General features: G+C 35.7%; 1 protein-coding gene across 2 annotated transcripts in view; it reads left to right on the plus strand.

The window, feature by feature from the left end:
- The first annotated feature begins 4402 nt into the window (after positions 1 to 4402).
- LOC149804115 (inter-alpha-trypsin inhibitor heavy chain H3-like) overlaps positions 4403 to 14526 on the plus strand; it is a 102704-nt gene continuing 92580 nt past the window's right edge. The window contains exons 1-2 of one of the 2 annotated variants that reach the window (XM_089954081.1): positions 4403 to 5527; positions 8648 to 8805. In XM_089954081.1, coding sequence (XP_089810207.1) covers positions 5441 to 5527; positions 8648 to 8805 — 245 coding nt within the window. In that variant the 5' untranslated portion in view covers positions 4403 to 5440. The remainder of the gene's footprint in view (positions 5528 to 8647; positions 8806 to 14526) is intronic. The other variant, XM_089954080.1, reaches the window with a different exon arrangement.

Genomic DNA, 14526 nt, shown 5'->3' on the forward strand with positions numbered 1-14526 from the left:
GCGGAAAAAGTAATAAATATGATGGGAATAAGCGCTGTAACCTTTAATATAAAGTGGAACAATTATATGTTCTTATGCATTTCCGTACACCCTGGTGTCAATTACCCTGTAATTTTACACCGACATAAAACACATGGGTTTTGAGGATATTTCGTAAGGTCTGTTATGAGGTTTCTGCTGAAACTTAGTTTTAAACGTGCCACGCCTGAAGCCCCATATTCGTCGCTATTTTAAATTTCCATCGCATCGTTTACTGGGCTTATATGTACGTCTCTCACACAGTCACCACAGGTGGTACTTACTCTTGCCGTTTTGGTTTAAATTACATGTAACACTAGAACTAGAAACTCGCAAACACAGAGATTATTGTGCAGGAAATTTGCGACAGGTTATGCAATGAACGGTGACACTGTGGAAATTAAAGAAATTAAAAAGACTAATGATACAAATTCCAGCAATTTGGTAATCAATAGATCAAGAGAAGATAAAACAAACGACAATTATTACAAAGAATTAAGAAAATAATGTGCATCAAATGCTGAAGTATGATCTCGGCGTATTTTCTGTCTTTTGTTATTTAAGCCACACTGAGAAAAGAAATCCATAAGATCCCTATGTTTCAGACAAAATTATCAACAATAACTCTTGGGAAAAAGTGCGGTTCCTTAAGTTGGTACCCACCTGCAAATGTAAATGTTGAATGAGATACGGAATTGTGGTTCTTTAAGTTGGTACCCACCTGCAAATGCTAATGTTAAATGGGATATGTATTGCGGTTCAAAGTTTATACACCCTTTCAAAATTAATAACTTTATCTTCATCCTCTCTCTCTCTCTCGCTCGATCGATCGATTGACGGATGATTTTCTCCTTATTTTGTATATATCCTTTTCCTCAACGTTTACAAGGATTTGTGATGAACTCGTCGTTTTAGGTATGCTTGGGAAAGATAATGAAGTTAGCAATAAATTTTCATGATATGACTTTCAAGTTTGAATCAAATTTCCACGATACGAGTTATAAGTTATAATCAGAGTTCCATGATATGAGTTTCAGATCTGAACCGGAGTTCGATGCTGGGACGTCATGGGGTGCAGGGGGGATGTGCCAACCCCCACCCCCGAATTCGCATGTGCTGTAAAATTGCTGTAGCCTATATACAAAAATTAATAAACCCGTCAAGTCTCCCCCCCCCCCATCAAGTTGTGCCCCCCCCCCCCCCCGAAATGACGTACCTGGTTCCATCACGTGAGTTTTAAGTTAGAATCAGAGTTCCATGATATGAGTTCGAGTTTCAATCAAATTTCTATATGAGTTTTAAGTTTTAACCAGAGTTCCATGATATGAGTTTCAAGTCTGAATCAGTTCCATGATATGAGTTTCAAGTCTGAATTAGATTTCCATGATATTGGTTTCGAGTTTGAATCAGATTTCCATGACACGAGTTTCAAGTTTGAATCAGAGTTCCGTGATATTGGTTTTAATTTTGAATCAGATTTCCATGACACGAGTTTCACGTTTGAATCCGATTTCTACGACATGAATTTCAAGTTTGAATCAGATCTCAATGGCATTGGTTTAAAGTTTAAATCAGATCTCCATGATGTGAGTTGCAAGTTTGAATCAGAGTTCCATGATATAGGTTGCAAGTCTGAATCAAATTTCCATATGATTTTTAAATCTGAATCATATTTCCATGATATCAGTTTTAAGTTAGAGCCAGATATGAGTTTCAAATCTGAATCAGATTTCCATGATATGAGTTTCAAGTCTGAATCAGAATTCCATGATATGAGTTTCAAGTTTTAATCAGATTTCCATGACACTTGTTTCAGGTTTGAGTCAGATTTCCATGATATATGTTTCACGACTGAATCAGATTTCCATGATACTGGTTTCAGGTTTGAATCAGATTTCTACGACATGAATTTCAAGTTTGAATCAGAGTTCCATGATACATGTTTCCCGATTGAATCAGATTTTCATGATATTGGTTTCAAGTCTGAATCAGAGTTCCATGACATTGGTTTCAAGTTTGAATCAGAGTGCCATGATAGTGGTTTCAAGTTTGAATCAGAGTTCCATGACATTGGTTTCAAGTTTGAATCAGAGTGCCATGATAGTGGTTTCAAGTTTGAATCAGAGTTCCATGACACTGGTTTCAAGTTTGAATCAAAGTGCCATGACACTGGTTTCAAGTTTGAATCAGAGTGCCATGATACTGGTTTCAGGTTTGAATCAAATTTCCATAATATGAATTTCAATTTTGAATCAGAGTGCCATGATAGTGGTTTCAAGTTTGAATCAGAGTTCCATGACATTGGTTTCAAGTTTGAATCAAAGTGCCATGATATTGGTTTCAAGTTTGAATCAGAGTTCCATGACATTGGTTTCAAGTTTGAATCAAATTTCCATAATATGAGTTTCAAGTTTGAATCAGAGTTCCATGATACTGGTTTCAAGTTTGAATCAGAGTGCCATGATAGCGGTTTCAAGTTTGAATCAGAGTTCTATGACATTGGTTTCAAGTTTGAATCAAATTTCCATAATATGAGTTTCAAGTTTGAATCAGAGTTCCATGATATTGGTTGCAAGTTTGAATCAGAGTTCCATGACATTGGTTTCAAGTTTGAATCAAATTTCCATAATATGAGTTTCAAGTTTGAATCAGAGTGCCATGATAGTGGTTTCAAGTTTGAATCAGAGTTCCATGACATTGGTTTCAAGTTTGAATCAGAGTTCCATGATACTGGTTTCAAGTTTGAATCAGAGTGCCATGATAGTGGTTTCAAGTTTGAATCAGAGTTCCATGACACTGGTTTCAAGTTTGAATCAAATTTCCATAATATGAGTTTCAAGTTTGAGTCAGAGTTCCACGACACTGGTATCAAGTTTGAATCAAATTTCCATAATATGAGTTTCAAGTTTGAATCAGAGTGCCATGATACTGGTTTCAAGTTTGAATCAGAGTGCCATGATAGTGGTTTCAAGTTTGAATCAGAGTTCCATGACATTGGTTTCAAGTTTGAATCAGAGTGCCATGATAGTGGTTTCAAGTTTGAATCAGAGTTCCATGACACTGGTTTCAAGTTTGAATCAAATTTCCATAATATGAGTTTCAAGTTTGAATCAGAGTGCCATGATACTTGTTTCAAGTTTGAATCAGAGTGCCATGATAGTGGTTTCAAGTTTGAATCAGAGTTCCATGACATTGGTTTCAAGTTTGAATCAGAGTGCCATGATAGTGGTTTCAAGTTTGAATCAGAGTTCCATGACACTGGTTTCAAGTTTGAATCAAATTTCCATAATATGAGTTTCAAGTTTGAATCAGAGTTCAATGTTATTACTCTCATAGTTATGGGCTGAGGAGCGAAATGTTTCTTTCTGTGTTACATCAACCTTTGTCATATTTCGCTAGTGTTATGTATATTTAATTTGCTTTGTTTGTTAGTTAGTTTTGTTTTATTTTATTTCATTACGTGCTATTGTAATGTATCAGTGCATGCTGGACTTGACCTTGTCCAAATTTGAGTTCATTTCTGCATGACCCAAACTGATTATTTAATTTTAGTCAATGTAAACAACTAATACATAGCTAAATTATTCTCTATATGTATGAGTTTAAAATCAGTATTGTTATGAATAGAAGAAATAAATTTGTTTATTTGGGTCAAGATTTAGGAATGTCCTAAGTGAAGTTTACAGGTTATTGTTTTTATTTTGTAAACATCAGGATCATTCTAGAAGGTAACATTCCATTGGGTAACGTTTTTTCTTTACAAAATGCTAACTGTGACCTTAGGTCAAGTGGAGAACTATATATATTGTAACTGAGATGATTTGCTCATTCGTGCTTTAATATTGAGCAATTTCAAGTTCTATTATGTTGTGTCCATTTGGGATGAAATTTATTTCTTCAAATTTTTTAAGTCAAGTGATTATTTTCTCTGGAAATACAAAAGTAATCTGATAAAATTCTTGGGTAGAGACATTCACTGGAATGTATATTGTATTCAAACCTGGAATTATATTTCGATGATTTAACAAAAGACTGTTGGCACATCAACACACTATAGCTTTAACAGACACGCCATAGCCGTCAGTTTTTGGATTATTCTGGACATGTACTGAGTTTCATTCAGGGATTTAAATTATTAGGACTTGTTTCTTGGATTATTTTTGGGATTAAGGTCTTTTTTCTCCTTTTCACTTTGTATTCCAGGGGGAAAAAAAAATTTTGTTACATTTTACAAAGCTCGTTGTCTTTCGCTCTTTTCTGTTACTTATTTTAAGAGCACAGACTCGTAACACTAGTCATGTCTTCATTCATTCCAATTGGATGTTACCGTTGTAGGATGTAACATACTTCTATCGTGCTATCAGGCTCGGTGAGAAAGCTTGCCAGTAGCTTCTCGTGGGTCGGTTGGTTCTTCCCGGGGTTTTCCAGGGTTCTTCCTCCATCAGTTATACTGGTCGCCATGTATAGCCTATCTTGTGCTGAAAAAATGGCGTTAAACCCTACAAAAACAACAAATCAGTAACGGTATGAATAAGCGATAGGCGGTAAGGAAAGCACGAACGGCAAGCGCGATACGAATTCTAAGAACCAGAAACTAACGTGGCGAAGTGGTAACAGAATCACTACATGGTTTAGCTGGTTCAAATGGAACGAAAACCGTAATTATTTCTGTTTTGTCATTCCCCACGCGAGTCTCTGATTTAGAATGCAGAGAGGCTAGCTGGCATTAAACTTGTATCTGTTATCAGGGAAGACTGTATACTGCAGTAAGCAAGTGATCACTGGCAGAACTCCACTCGTACAACTACGACACGCTGACGCTAATTGTTTTAGCTTCTTGAAGTGCTGAAGTGAACGAGTAATAACTCCACGTGGAGCTACAGCATTAACCATTTGAGGAATAAATATACCTACATTGTAAATAAGTGAGATTTTATATCTGAGTGGGTGACGAAATTGCAATTAAGTATGCCGCTTCGCTCTTGAGAAAGAAATAAAAAGGAGCAGTGGCACCGTTACAGTTCCATTAGAAGTGAGTGCAGTAGCGAAAGAGGAAGTGTCTGGAATATGCATCGGTCAGTCTCTGCGGAATGCGGTATGTGTTCTTGAAGTAAACTTAAGGAGATTTAAGAACATAATAAATGTTATCTTGGCTGTTTCTTATTTACCATCTGTCGTGATTCCGATTTGCATAGAGGGTTGTATGGTGAAGTTTTTATTGTGCTTATGTTGAAAAGAAAGCTTTTCAAAACATCGAGACTATATCAGAAACGGATTCATGCATCGCTGGAAACAAGAAAATTTGACACTCTCTGATATACGAAATTTGATAAAGGATGAAAATTAATGGATCAGCAATGGGAGTTCTCTAAACTAAAACTATGAACTAGAAAGAAAAGTTACATCCTGTAGTGATAAAACCATGGATAACGGATTCCTTATTGTTCTTCACACGGTCTTCGTACTTGGCTCTATCGGGCAGGAAATCGACACGGCACTCGAACTCAAGGTAATTACCCTCTATAGTGCTTTGATTCGTCATTCCTATAATCAGAACCGAGATTTCATGTTTTCCGTCTTTCACATCAGACATGATATGGCTGTAAGCTAAATGTGATTATTTATTAATAAGAATACATCTTATCAGCGGTTTCTATCATCTAGTTTGTTAGTTTTCCATGAACACGTGCCAACAGATAACTACCCTAATTAGTGACGTTATGGGATCATTAAAGTTTATTAACTAATGATTAAAATATATTCTGTCATGTGTGGGCCTTCTTTATCCTCATTTAAACCCGTGTTTGAAACAAGTTTGTTACGGATGGGTATGGGTGCCGAATTATTTGCATTAGTCAATGTCAGTGAACAATTTTTGGGATGGACTTATAAACATCGTATTGAGACACTAAGGGAATACCTTTAAAATATTGTATGTGCATACAGAAGGTTTTAAGCATAAAAGTTAGTAATGTTATTAAAGGAAAAAGAGCATTAACAGGAAAACGTACAACAAAAGGGTTATTAAGAAATACGCAATCAAGTACTTAACACCTTTGAAGAGGTAATAGCCACAACATCGTCTGACTGAAAATCCTTTATAAAGGATAGGCTTTCTTTCAGCGTTAAGTATATTTAAGCTTCAGAAATAAATCATCTGCTTCATTGTTCTAAAAAAGCACCTGGCCAGAGCTTTTATAATCGATGGATCACTCAGAACAATTAAAAAGTATTTATATAACCTGGCAGCCAGACCTTTGATGTGGTTACATAATCGATGGATCACTCAAAACAAGTATAAAAAAGCATATTTTGCCTATTTGACGCGTGTACCAGATTTTCGTTTTTAGCCATGAAAGTGCTATCTGATACAATCAATTTCTGTAGGACTGCTTAAGAAAACAAGAATATAATTTATTGTTATCTCTTAGTAAAAGAAGAAAAGAATTAAGATCTTGTCTCATGGATGACTTTCATTGAATTGATGCTTCTTGATAAAGATGGTTATATTGTAACTTAATTTTCAAGACAACGGCGTATACAAGTACTTCTTGCTTTATGTATTGCTGGCATTGAAAACAATGGCTTTAAAACTGGCGTCATTTGTCTTTGAATGTCTTACGTATTTCTTAAAGCTAGGTACACACTGAAGTACAAGAAACTCTCGTGCATTCATTAACTGCAGGCAATGATAAATATATATTGGAATGTTAAAATCCCAGGAATGTGTATTATTATGGAATTTTTAAATGTATCTTTTGAGGATTCTTTGGAGGGATATTTCATGAAAAGATTTTAGGGTTAGACTTAACGTGAAGTAATGATATAAATAAGTCTATAACATGTATTACAAGATATCAATAAAAATTATATTTCTAATACAATACCTCATTTGTTGTTCAGTGAACTGTTGTAGATTTCAGTAATGTCTGTGTCGACTTGTGAATTATGCACACGGTGATTTAACCAAGTTTTGTCTCAGTTGGAGATAAGGACACGTTATGGTGATGATTAGGTCAAGTTATGGTGATGATTAGGTCAAGTTATGGTGAATATTATGTCAAGTTACGGTGAATATTAGGTCAATTTATGGTGAACATTAGGTCAAGTTATGGTGAAGATTAGGTCAAGTTATGGTGAAGATTAGGTCAAGGTATGGTGAATATTAGATCAAGTTATGGTGAATATTATTTCAAGTTATGGTGAAGATTAGATTAAGTTACGGTGAATATTAGGTCACGTTATGGTGAATATTCGGTCAAGTTATGGTGAATATTAGGTCAAGTTATGGTGCATATTAGGTCACGTTATGGTGAATATTATGATAAGTTATGATGAAGATGATGTCAAGTTATTGTAAAGATTAGGTCGATGAAGCGTGATTCAAACATGTTGTACAGATATGTTCTGAAATTTCAAACTTATGGTATAGATAAGCACTATGATTATTGAATCTGTATGAAATTGGACGACAACATAAGTATGAATAATGCTACGGATTTTATCCAACATGCAGAAAGCTAAGGAAAATATATAAGGAAGCAAAATCATCTTTTTATTGTACTCGTTCACTGACTTGCTTAAATTCTTTCTTACCAATTTTTTCAAACGAATATTTGGCTACTTGTTTGTTGGTCCTATCGTTTATTTGTCAGTCTGTGGTGGCCACTCAGTTTGTTGACTAAATGTTAAGTAAGTAAGTTAATCTGTTGCTTAATTTAACATCACTCAGTTGATTCTGTATTGTTTCATACAACTCTGTGTGTGTGTGTGTGTGTGTGTGTGTGTGTAGAGAGAGAGAGAGAGAGAAAGAGAGAGAGTTATTCATATGGGAACTATATTTCGGGTATAGTCATAACTTTCACACAGAACATTTCGGTTCTGATGTATTTAAGTCAAGAAGAATAGATGTGAATGAGATTAATAACATCGTCCACAATGCATCATTTCATCTTTCTGTAGCCCATAGATGAGAAAAAAAATGTTTGCTTTGACGGGTTGTCAGGCTTTGGGAAAGATAGCTGATTGTAAGGAAGGCAAAGAAGTTATCAGGATACGCTCACTTCACAACGAGAGGCGAAGCTGACTTACATAGTCCTAGTCAAGCTTATCATCGATATATCACATTAACAGACCAGCAACTTGTATTAAAAGTAGAACTGTTACGAGCAACAGTAGCAGAAGAAAAAGTAACTAAAAGTCGTGATCTGCGTAGTATTAGTAATAATAGTATTATTAGTAGCAGTAGTAGTAGTGATGGTGTTAGTAGTAGTAGTATCAGTGGTAGTAGTAGAAGTTCCTAATATACCTATTATCGTAAATCAGATATAATGACCACAGAATGTGGTTAAAGAACAAGCTGTACATAAGGAATATGATACACAATTTTTGCATGCCAGCATACTAGATAACTAACTAACTTATTGACTATGTATTAAGTTCTAGAAGACACATGAAAAATAGGATATAGACATGTACCCAAATCGAAGACCATACATACATATAATACATTAAATTATAGACTTGAATAGATTTAAATATCCACAATGGAAGTCAGAGAGAGAGAGAGAGAGAGAGAGAGAGAAAGAGAAAGAGTCACAGTGATCCACCCGTGTTTTTTCTGTTTCAGGCACCCAAAATAGTTTCGATGTACATCCGCTCCAATGTCGTTTATAGATACGCTTCTACCAAGGTTACAAGTACTGTAGTCAATGATGACTTCCTTCCAAGAGAAACCGCGTTTGACGTCAGCTTGCCTGATGATGCATTCATATCGAACTTCACGTTGTAAGTAAGACTTTCTTACTCATACTGTAATGTACAGACTGACATGTTGATTTGTACATAATTGCTGTATCCCATCTGTACCTACCTACCTACCTACCTACCTACCTACATACCTACCTACATAAATACATACATACATACATACATACATACATACATACATACATACATACATACATACAGTGCGTGTACGATATGATGGCAGAGTACAGGCCCGGCCCTAGGATGTGCAGGGCCCAAAGCAGCATGCGGGGCCCATGGCAGCAAGCGATGAGCGCGGGACCACAAGCAAAAACATTGCATTGCGAGTGTAGCGCTGGGCCAAGGGCGGTTGCCTCTTTCGCCTTGCCCTAGGGCCGGGTCTGGCAGAGCATACAGGAGACCTGTCCTTATTCATAGATATGAACTATATGTTGATATCAGCTTACTCCAAGCTGTCACTTTTTTATATCAGCTTGATCCGATCCTACATTCGTTGGTATCTACTTGATCCGATTCTTCATTTGTTGATATCAGATTGATTCTAACATGCATTGATTCATATCAGCCTGATCCGATCCTATATTCGTATCATTTACCATCTTAGGCATCGGTCTTTCTACTCCTTGGCATTAATAAACAATAGCTAGATGATGGTCATAGTACGAACAGCAATGCCTAGCTTATCCTTTGGTGACGAGTAAAATACACCCACCCCACCCATCCCCGCAATTTTAGTCAGATAGGCTTTTCCTAATATGTTAAAGCTATGCTATCATATCGTGGTCACACTGCGCATTTATCCAGCAACCCCTCCCAACATACATACATACATACATACATACATACATACATACATCCATACATACATACTCGGACTGGTTTCAAGCTGTCCGTACGCATTGGAATTCACGTGCTTCTTGATTACATGTTTTGCTTGATTTGCTTTGTTTTGGTGCGTTAAAGATGTTTTTATAAGTGTTTGATAAATATGTTTTGTTTCTAGTAATTGATAATGTAAGAATAACGATAACACACACAGTTTGCTAAGGCACTGGACCAAGACTTAGAATCCTTGGGCTTAAAGTCATAGCGAGAAATCTGGTCAATGTTTTAAACACGACAAAACCGTTTATTTTTATAATCTCTTTACGATATATACGATTCCAACCAGACAGACGGAGAAATCTAGGCCACATAGTCCCAAATAAAGAAAGGCACCATGTGAAATAAATCAGATAAGTTTACTTCGAGCATAATTGCTACTGAGTTCATTCACTGACAGATATCAATCCACACTGTCTGGATGATTTATCGAAAACAACCTTAGCTGATCGTATACGAGCACTATTAAAAGATAAACCATTAAATTGTCGTTTCAGTGCCAAGATATCAAGTGGCCAAACCTTCTCCGTTTTAATTTGTTTTGTTTTTATTGGTTTTAATGGCACTTTTAACACATTATTGTCTATGACATATCGAAGGATGTCGAGCTAGGGTACTTTTCCAAGGACATCCATAAGCAGCCGACCCTGTCTGGCTTGGGCGGGTTTCAAACCCGCGAAAGCTGGATCACGAATCCCACGCTCTTCTAACTGAGCTATCGCGGCTAACTTCTGTGTTAATTTCAACAGTGTACGAATTCATGTATATTGGAATATATGGCTCTACTATATTTTTTATTATGCACGCCGATAAACACTGAGGCATGGTTCAAAGGTACTCGGGGCGCAATATAAATCGCCAATGATACAGATGCGCAAGAGTTATTGCATCGTTCTCAAATAGTTTATCTTGGAAGTATTTGATGAGGATGTAAATTGTTGTTGATATACAGTCTAACAGATGTTACGGGGATGATAGCATTCCCATACAACAGATCTGCAATAGCGATTGCTTTCTTACTAATACAAGATTGGTTCTTTTTCATTTTCGATTTTTGATTATCTGTCTTCGAAAACGAAACGCCGTTGATTTAAGCTACATGCTGTCAATGTATATAAACGTTATCGCACACATGAATTATTAACCTGTACGAAGCAGACACCCCAAAACCATTTTGTTGGATATGTCTTCACTCCTGAGGATACGTAATTCAAATTCCCTTGTTAATTTTAAAATTTTTTTAAAGACATTCTTTCTTGACTAGCCGGAGTGACATATAGCACTTATCATTTCATCCATAAATAATATATACAGGTCTTGTTCAATGTATGTATATACGTGCGAATTAGATTATGTTGAAAAGTATGTACCTGTATTTATAATATTGTTTATATATGTATGTTTCCCAGTATAATCACATTGTCATTCATGTTAAATATGTATAAATGAGTGTGCGACGATACCTGAGTATGTGTATGATTTTGTATTTTGTATTTTTTTATTTTTTTAAACATATCCAATTACACAAATTGAGGACCACATGGCAGACGGGTCAGTCATGACCAAATCTGTTATCATCGTTAAAGAAAGTTTATTGTTATTCAAAATTAAGTTGTCTTCTCTTTGTCATAGAAATCTATATATTTGTTTATACCGATTATTCAGCCTAACATATCTAGCCTTTTTTGAAACATAAGTTTAATGAAAATTTCAATTGTAGAATTGAAGGGTGTTACTGACTCTAAATATAGATAGGGCAAACAAATTGGACAAACTTTTAAGTCTAATGTCAGGTTTATCACCTGCGGTTAGTCAAGCCAGGTACAAAGATAACGGACAAGTGAGTGAGTAATTATAGTGGATTATCTTAATTGCAGACCCCAAAACGGGTTCGAACAGGTGTCAGTTGAGTAATATGGCTTCGAATTAGTTAACAGGATGTCTGTTTAACAGCTACTCATTTAAGGATAGCGGGAAACATGCATGTCATTACACTTACTTCTGTTTGATGCAAATAGAAACCAGTGATAGAATAATATTGATGTGTGTGGCGTCAATCATGTGATCTTTAATTCATCTTTGAATTACAATTTATAAATTCCAAGGTCAAACTATCTTAAGTCTTGTAAGATCGGTAACATGGCGTTACATGGATAAAAGATTCTTATTTTCCAATTTCAAACTTTACTCTTCAATTGGTTCTAATGATTTCTGCTTTTAAGTGCGATACGTGGATGGTATAGTTTTTTGTCGAGGCAAAGGTGTCACAATCATTCAAGGTGTAAAGGGAAGTCACTCACACATAACTCCTCCAGAGGACATATTCGATGTATCGACCTTCTGGTTTCATGTCTCAGATATCTTGCTCATTTCGCTGGTGCCTGGCCTAAATTGGCAAGCCAGTACTATCTACCTGTAAGTTTTAATATCTGTCTTCCAATATATGAGTCGTGTAAGCGGTGTTCATACCAGACAACATACGATGTAGCAAACCAGGCTAATGGGCGCTGTGCATCATGGAGAAAAATAGGCAAAAGTTTCATACTTTCACTACGATGATGCAGTGCCGGATTATCCAAGTTGCAAAAGTAGCACATGCTGAGGGCCCCGCGCTAAATGCTTTCAAGCTATCAATTACCTACATGTACATGATACTATTACTGAAATGTTAGACATAGTTGTCGTATTATCTGGATGTATAGCAAATGAAAAAATACAGTTACTTTACTATGCAAGTTAAAAATGTATGTGTTTTAATATTTTAATATTTATGGAGTTTATTTTTAATTTAGGGCCGTTTTATAACATATGCTACAGGCTCCGAACTAGCTTAATCCGGCACTGCGATGATGTGACGTACTTGTCGCAAATATTTATCATGAACAAAGCCTATAACAAGCATAGAAACCCTTTTAGTACACTGATGCCATCTAGCAAACGAGGAAATATCCACATAAAAATTGTTATGGTAAAAGTTACTTAACTAAAGCTGCGCAAGTTGACTTGAATTTAAGTTTGATGCGGATGGTTAGATATTTATATAACGAAAGCCACCACTCACTTGAGATCGTTAAGGTATCCGTACCATAAAACAACATGAAATGAAAGGGCAAGCATCACTATTAAGGAGACCCACTCTAAGTCAAATATTGGCATTTGAAAGAAAAGGAAAAAACTAGCTGCATGCTGTTAAGGAATATTTTATTCTAATGAACGGATTACAAAGACAACATGGATGCGTATATGGTAAGGGGGAAAAAAAGCAATGGTCCTTGTAAAAATAAACATATAAACAATACTAATCAGGTCAGTCGCCTTATTCACAAAACGTCTTGAAATTACATTTAACTTGCACACAATTTTCAGGAACTTGTATTGCATATAAATTTGCTATAAATAGAAGAAGAAATACCAAACTGTCAGGATTAACTTCGTGTGGTTTGCTGTACTGAACTTGAAGTGCGGTTCACGATTAACTTTATATGGTTTCCTGAACAGAACTTAAAATAAGTTGGGTCAGGGAGTTTTCACCGGGTTCCAAAACCCCGGGCGCCAGAGGTCTTGAGGCGCCAAAACCCCTTTTGGCCATCATCGTAACACCGGGCACCGTTTACTCATGGTACGCCACTGCTTCAAAGTACAGTTCACAATTGACTTCGTATGTTTTACTGTACAGAACTTCCAAGTACAGTTCATGCTTCTCACAGCTCATAATCTCTAAAACTATGTCAATGCTTAACACAGCTTTGATCCCTATGTCATCTTTAATTTATCGTCTCTGCGGAATAGTACACAAGAAGAAAGACTGGTTCACAACATGGTTCCCCAATGTTACATTGAAATTCAATCAATAACGACGCAGAAGCAACCAGGCTAATCGTGGCGACTCAGATACTTTGCATTGTGATATCATTGATTAATTATGACGTCTGCTCACGCGCTACCTTAAATCACCATTGGCCTTGTGTTATATCACTGAACGAAAAGAATTCTATCATTTACAAATATTTTCTATTTTCTTTTCATGTATCTTATATAAAATCTTCAGATTCTACACGAAAGATACATACGAACAAAGACCACATCAAATACCATTTGAATTAAGTGTCATAAAGTTCTCAAGGATACTGTGTTTTTCCCCAGGCAAGCATTTTACCCCAAAATATGCAGCATTTCGACAGTAATACTATCCAAGCAAGAGGAGGCAACTCACTGTGAAGAGTATGATAATTGCTATCAAACGGACTTAAAATATCGCTTCTACTTTTCTTGGGTTGAGTCTGAATTGAAACTGTGTGCTCAGATTCAGGACTATGGAGTCATCATAACAGTTTAAGTTAATTTTGAGATTTAGCTCTTACCGTTGACAAATTATATGTAACTTTTGTTACGGCTCTATTTTCCTAAACAAAGTAGCAGATTAGAACGAAAACCAGCAAGTTTTGTAAAATTCAACAAATAATTTATTTCTTTATAATACAAAGTAAAAAATGTATATAAAAAAGAGAATTTACGGCATTGCAAATTAAATCCTAAATAATCCTAAAATTTCTAACACAAGTCCTAATAATTAAAGTTCTGAATAAACTTTAGTAAATTCTAAAATAAATCTAGCGCTGTAAGTGTTAAATGTGCCTGTGATGGCACGTATCGTAGTGATGTACCAGCAGTCTTATACTGAATCACAATAATACATTCCAAGAATATATCCTTATTTGAATTTCACTATAAATCCAAGTGTCTATTTCCAAAAATATTATTTTTGAGCGCTTTAAATATCCAGAGAAGAATAACTTGAATTAGATAATTTTAATAAATAAATTCCAGCACAAATAAAATACTGGACACAACAATAAC

Source organism: Sinohyriopsis cumingii, chromosome 3 (assembly GCF_028554795.1).
Source record: "Sinohyriopsis cumingii isolate HCF-2022 chromosome 3, ASM2855479v2, whole genome shotgun sequence".
Lineage (NCBI taxonomy): Eukaryota > Metazoa > Mollusca > Bivalvia > Unionida > Unionidae > Sinohyriopsis > Sinohyriopsis cumingii.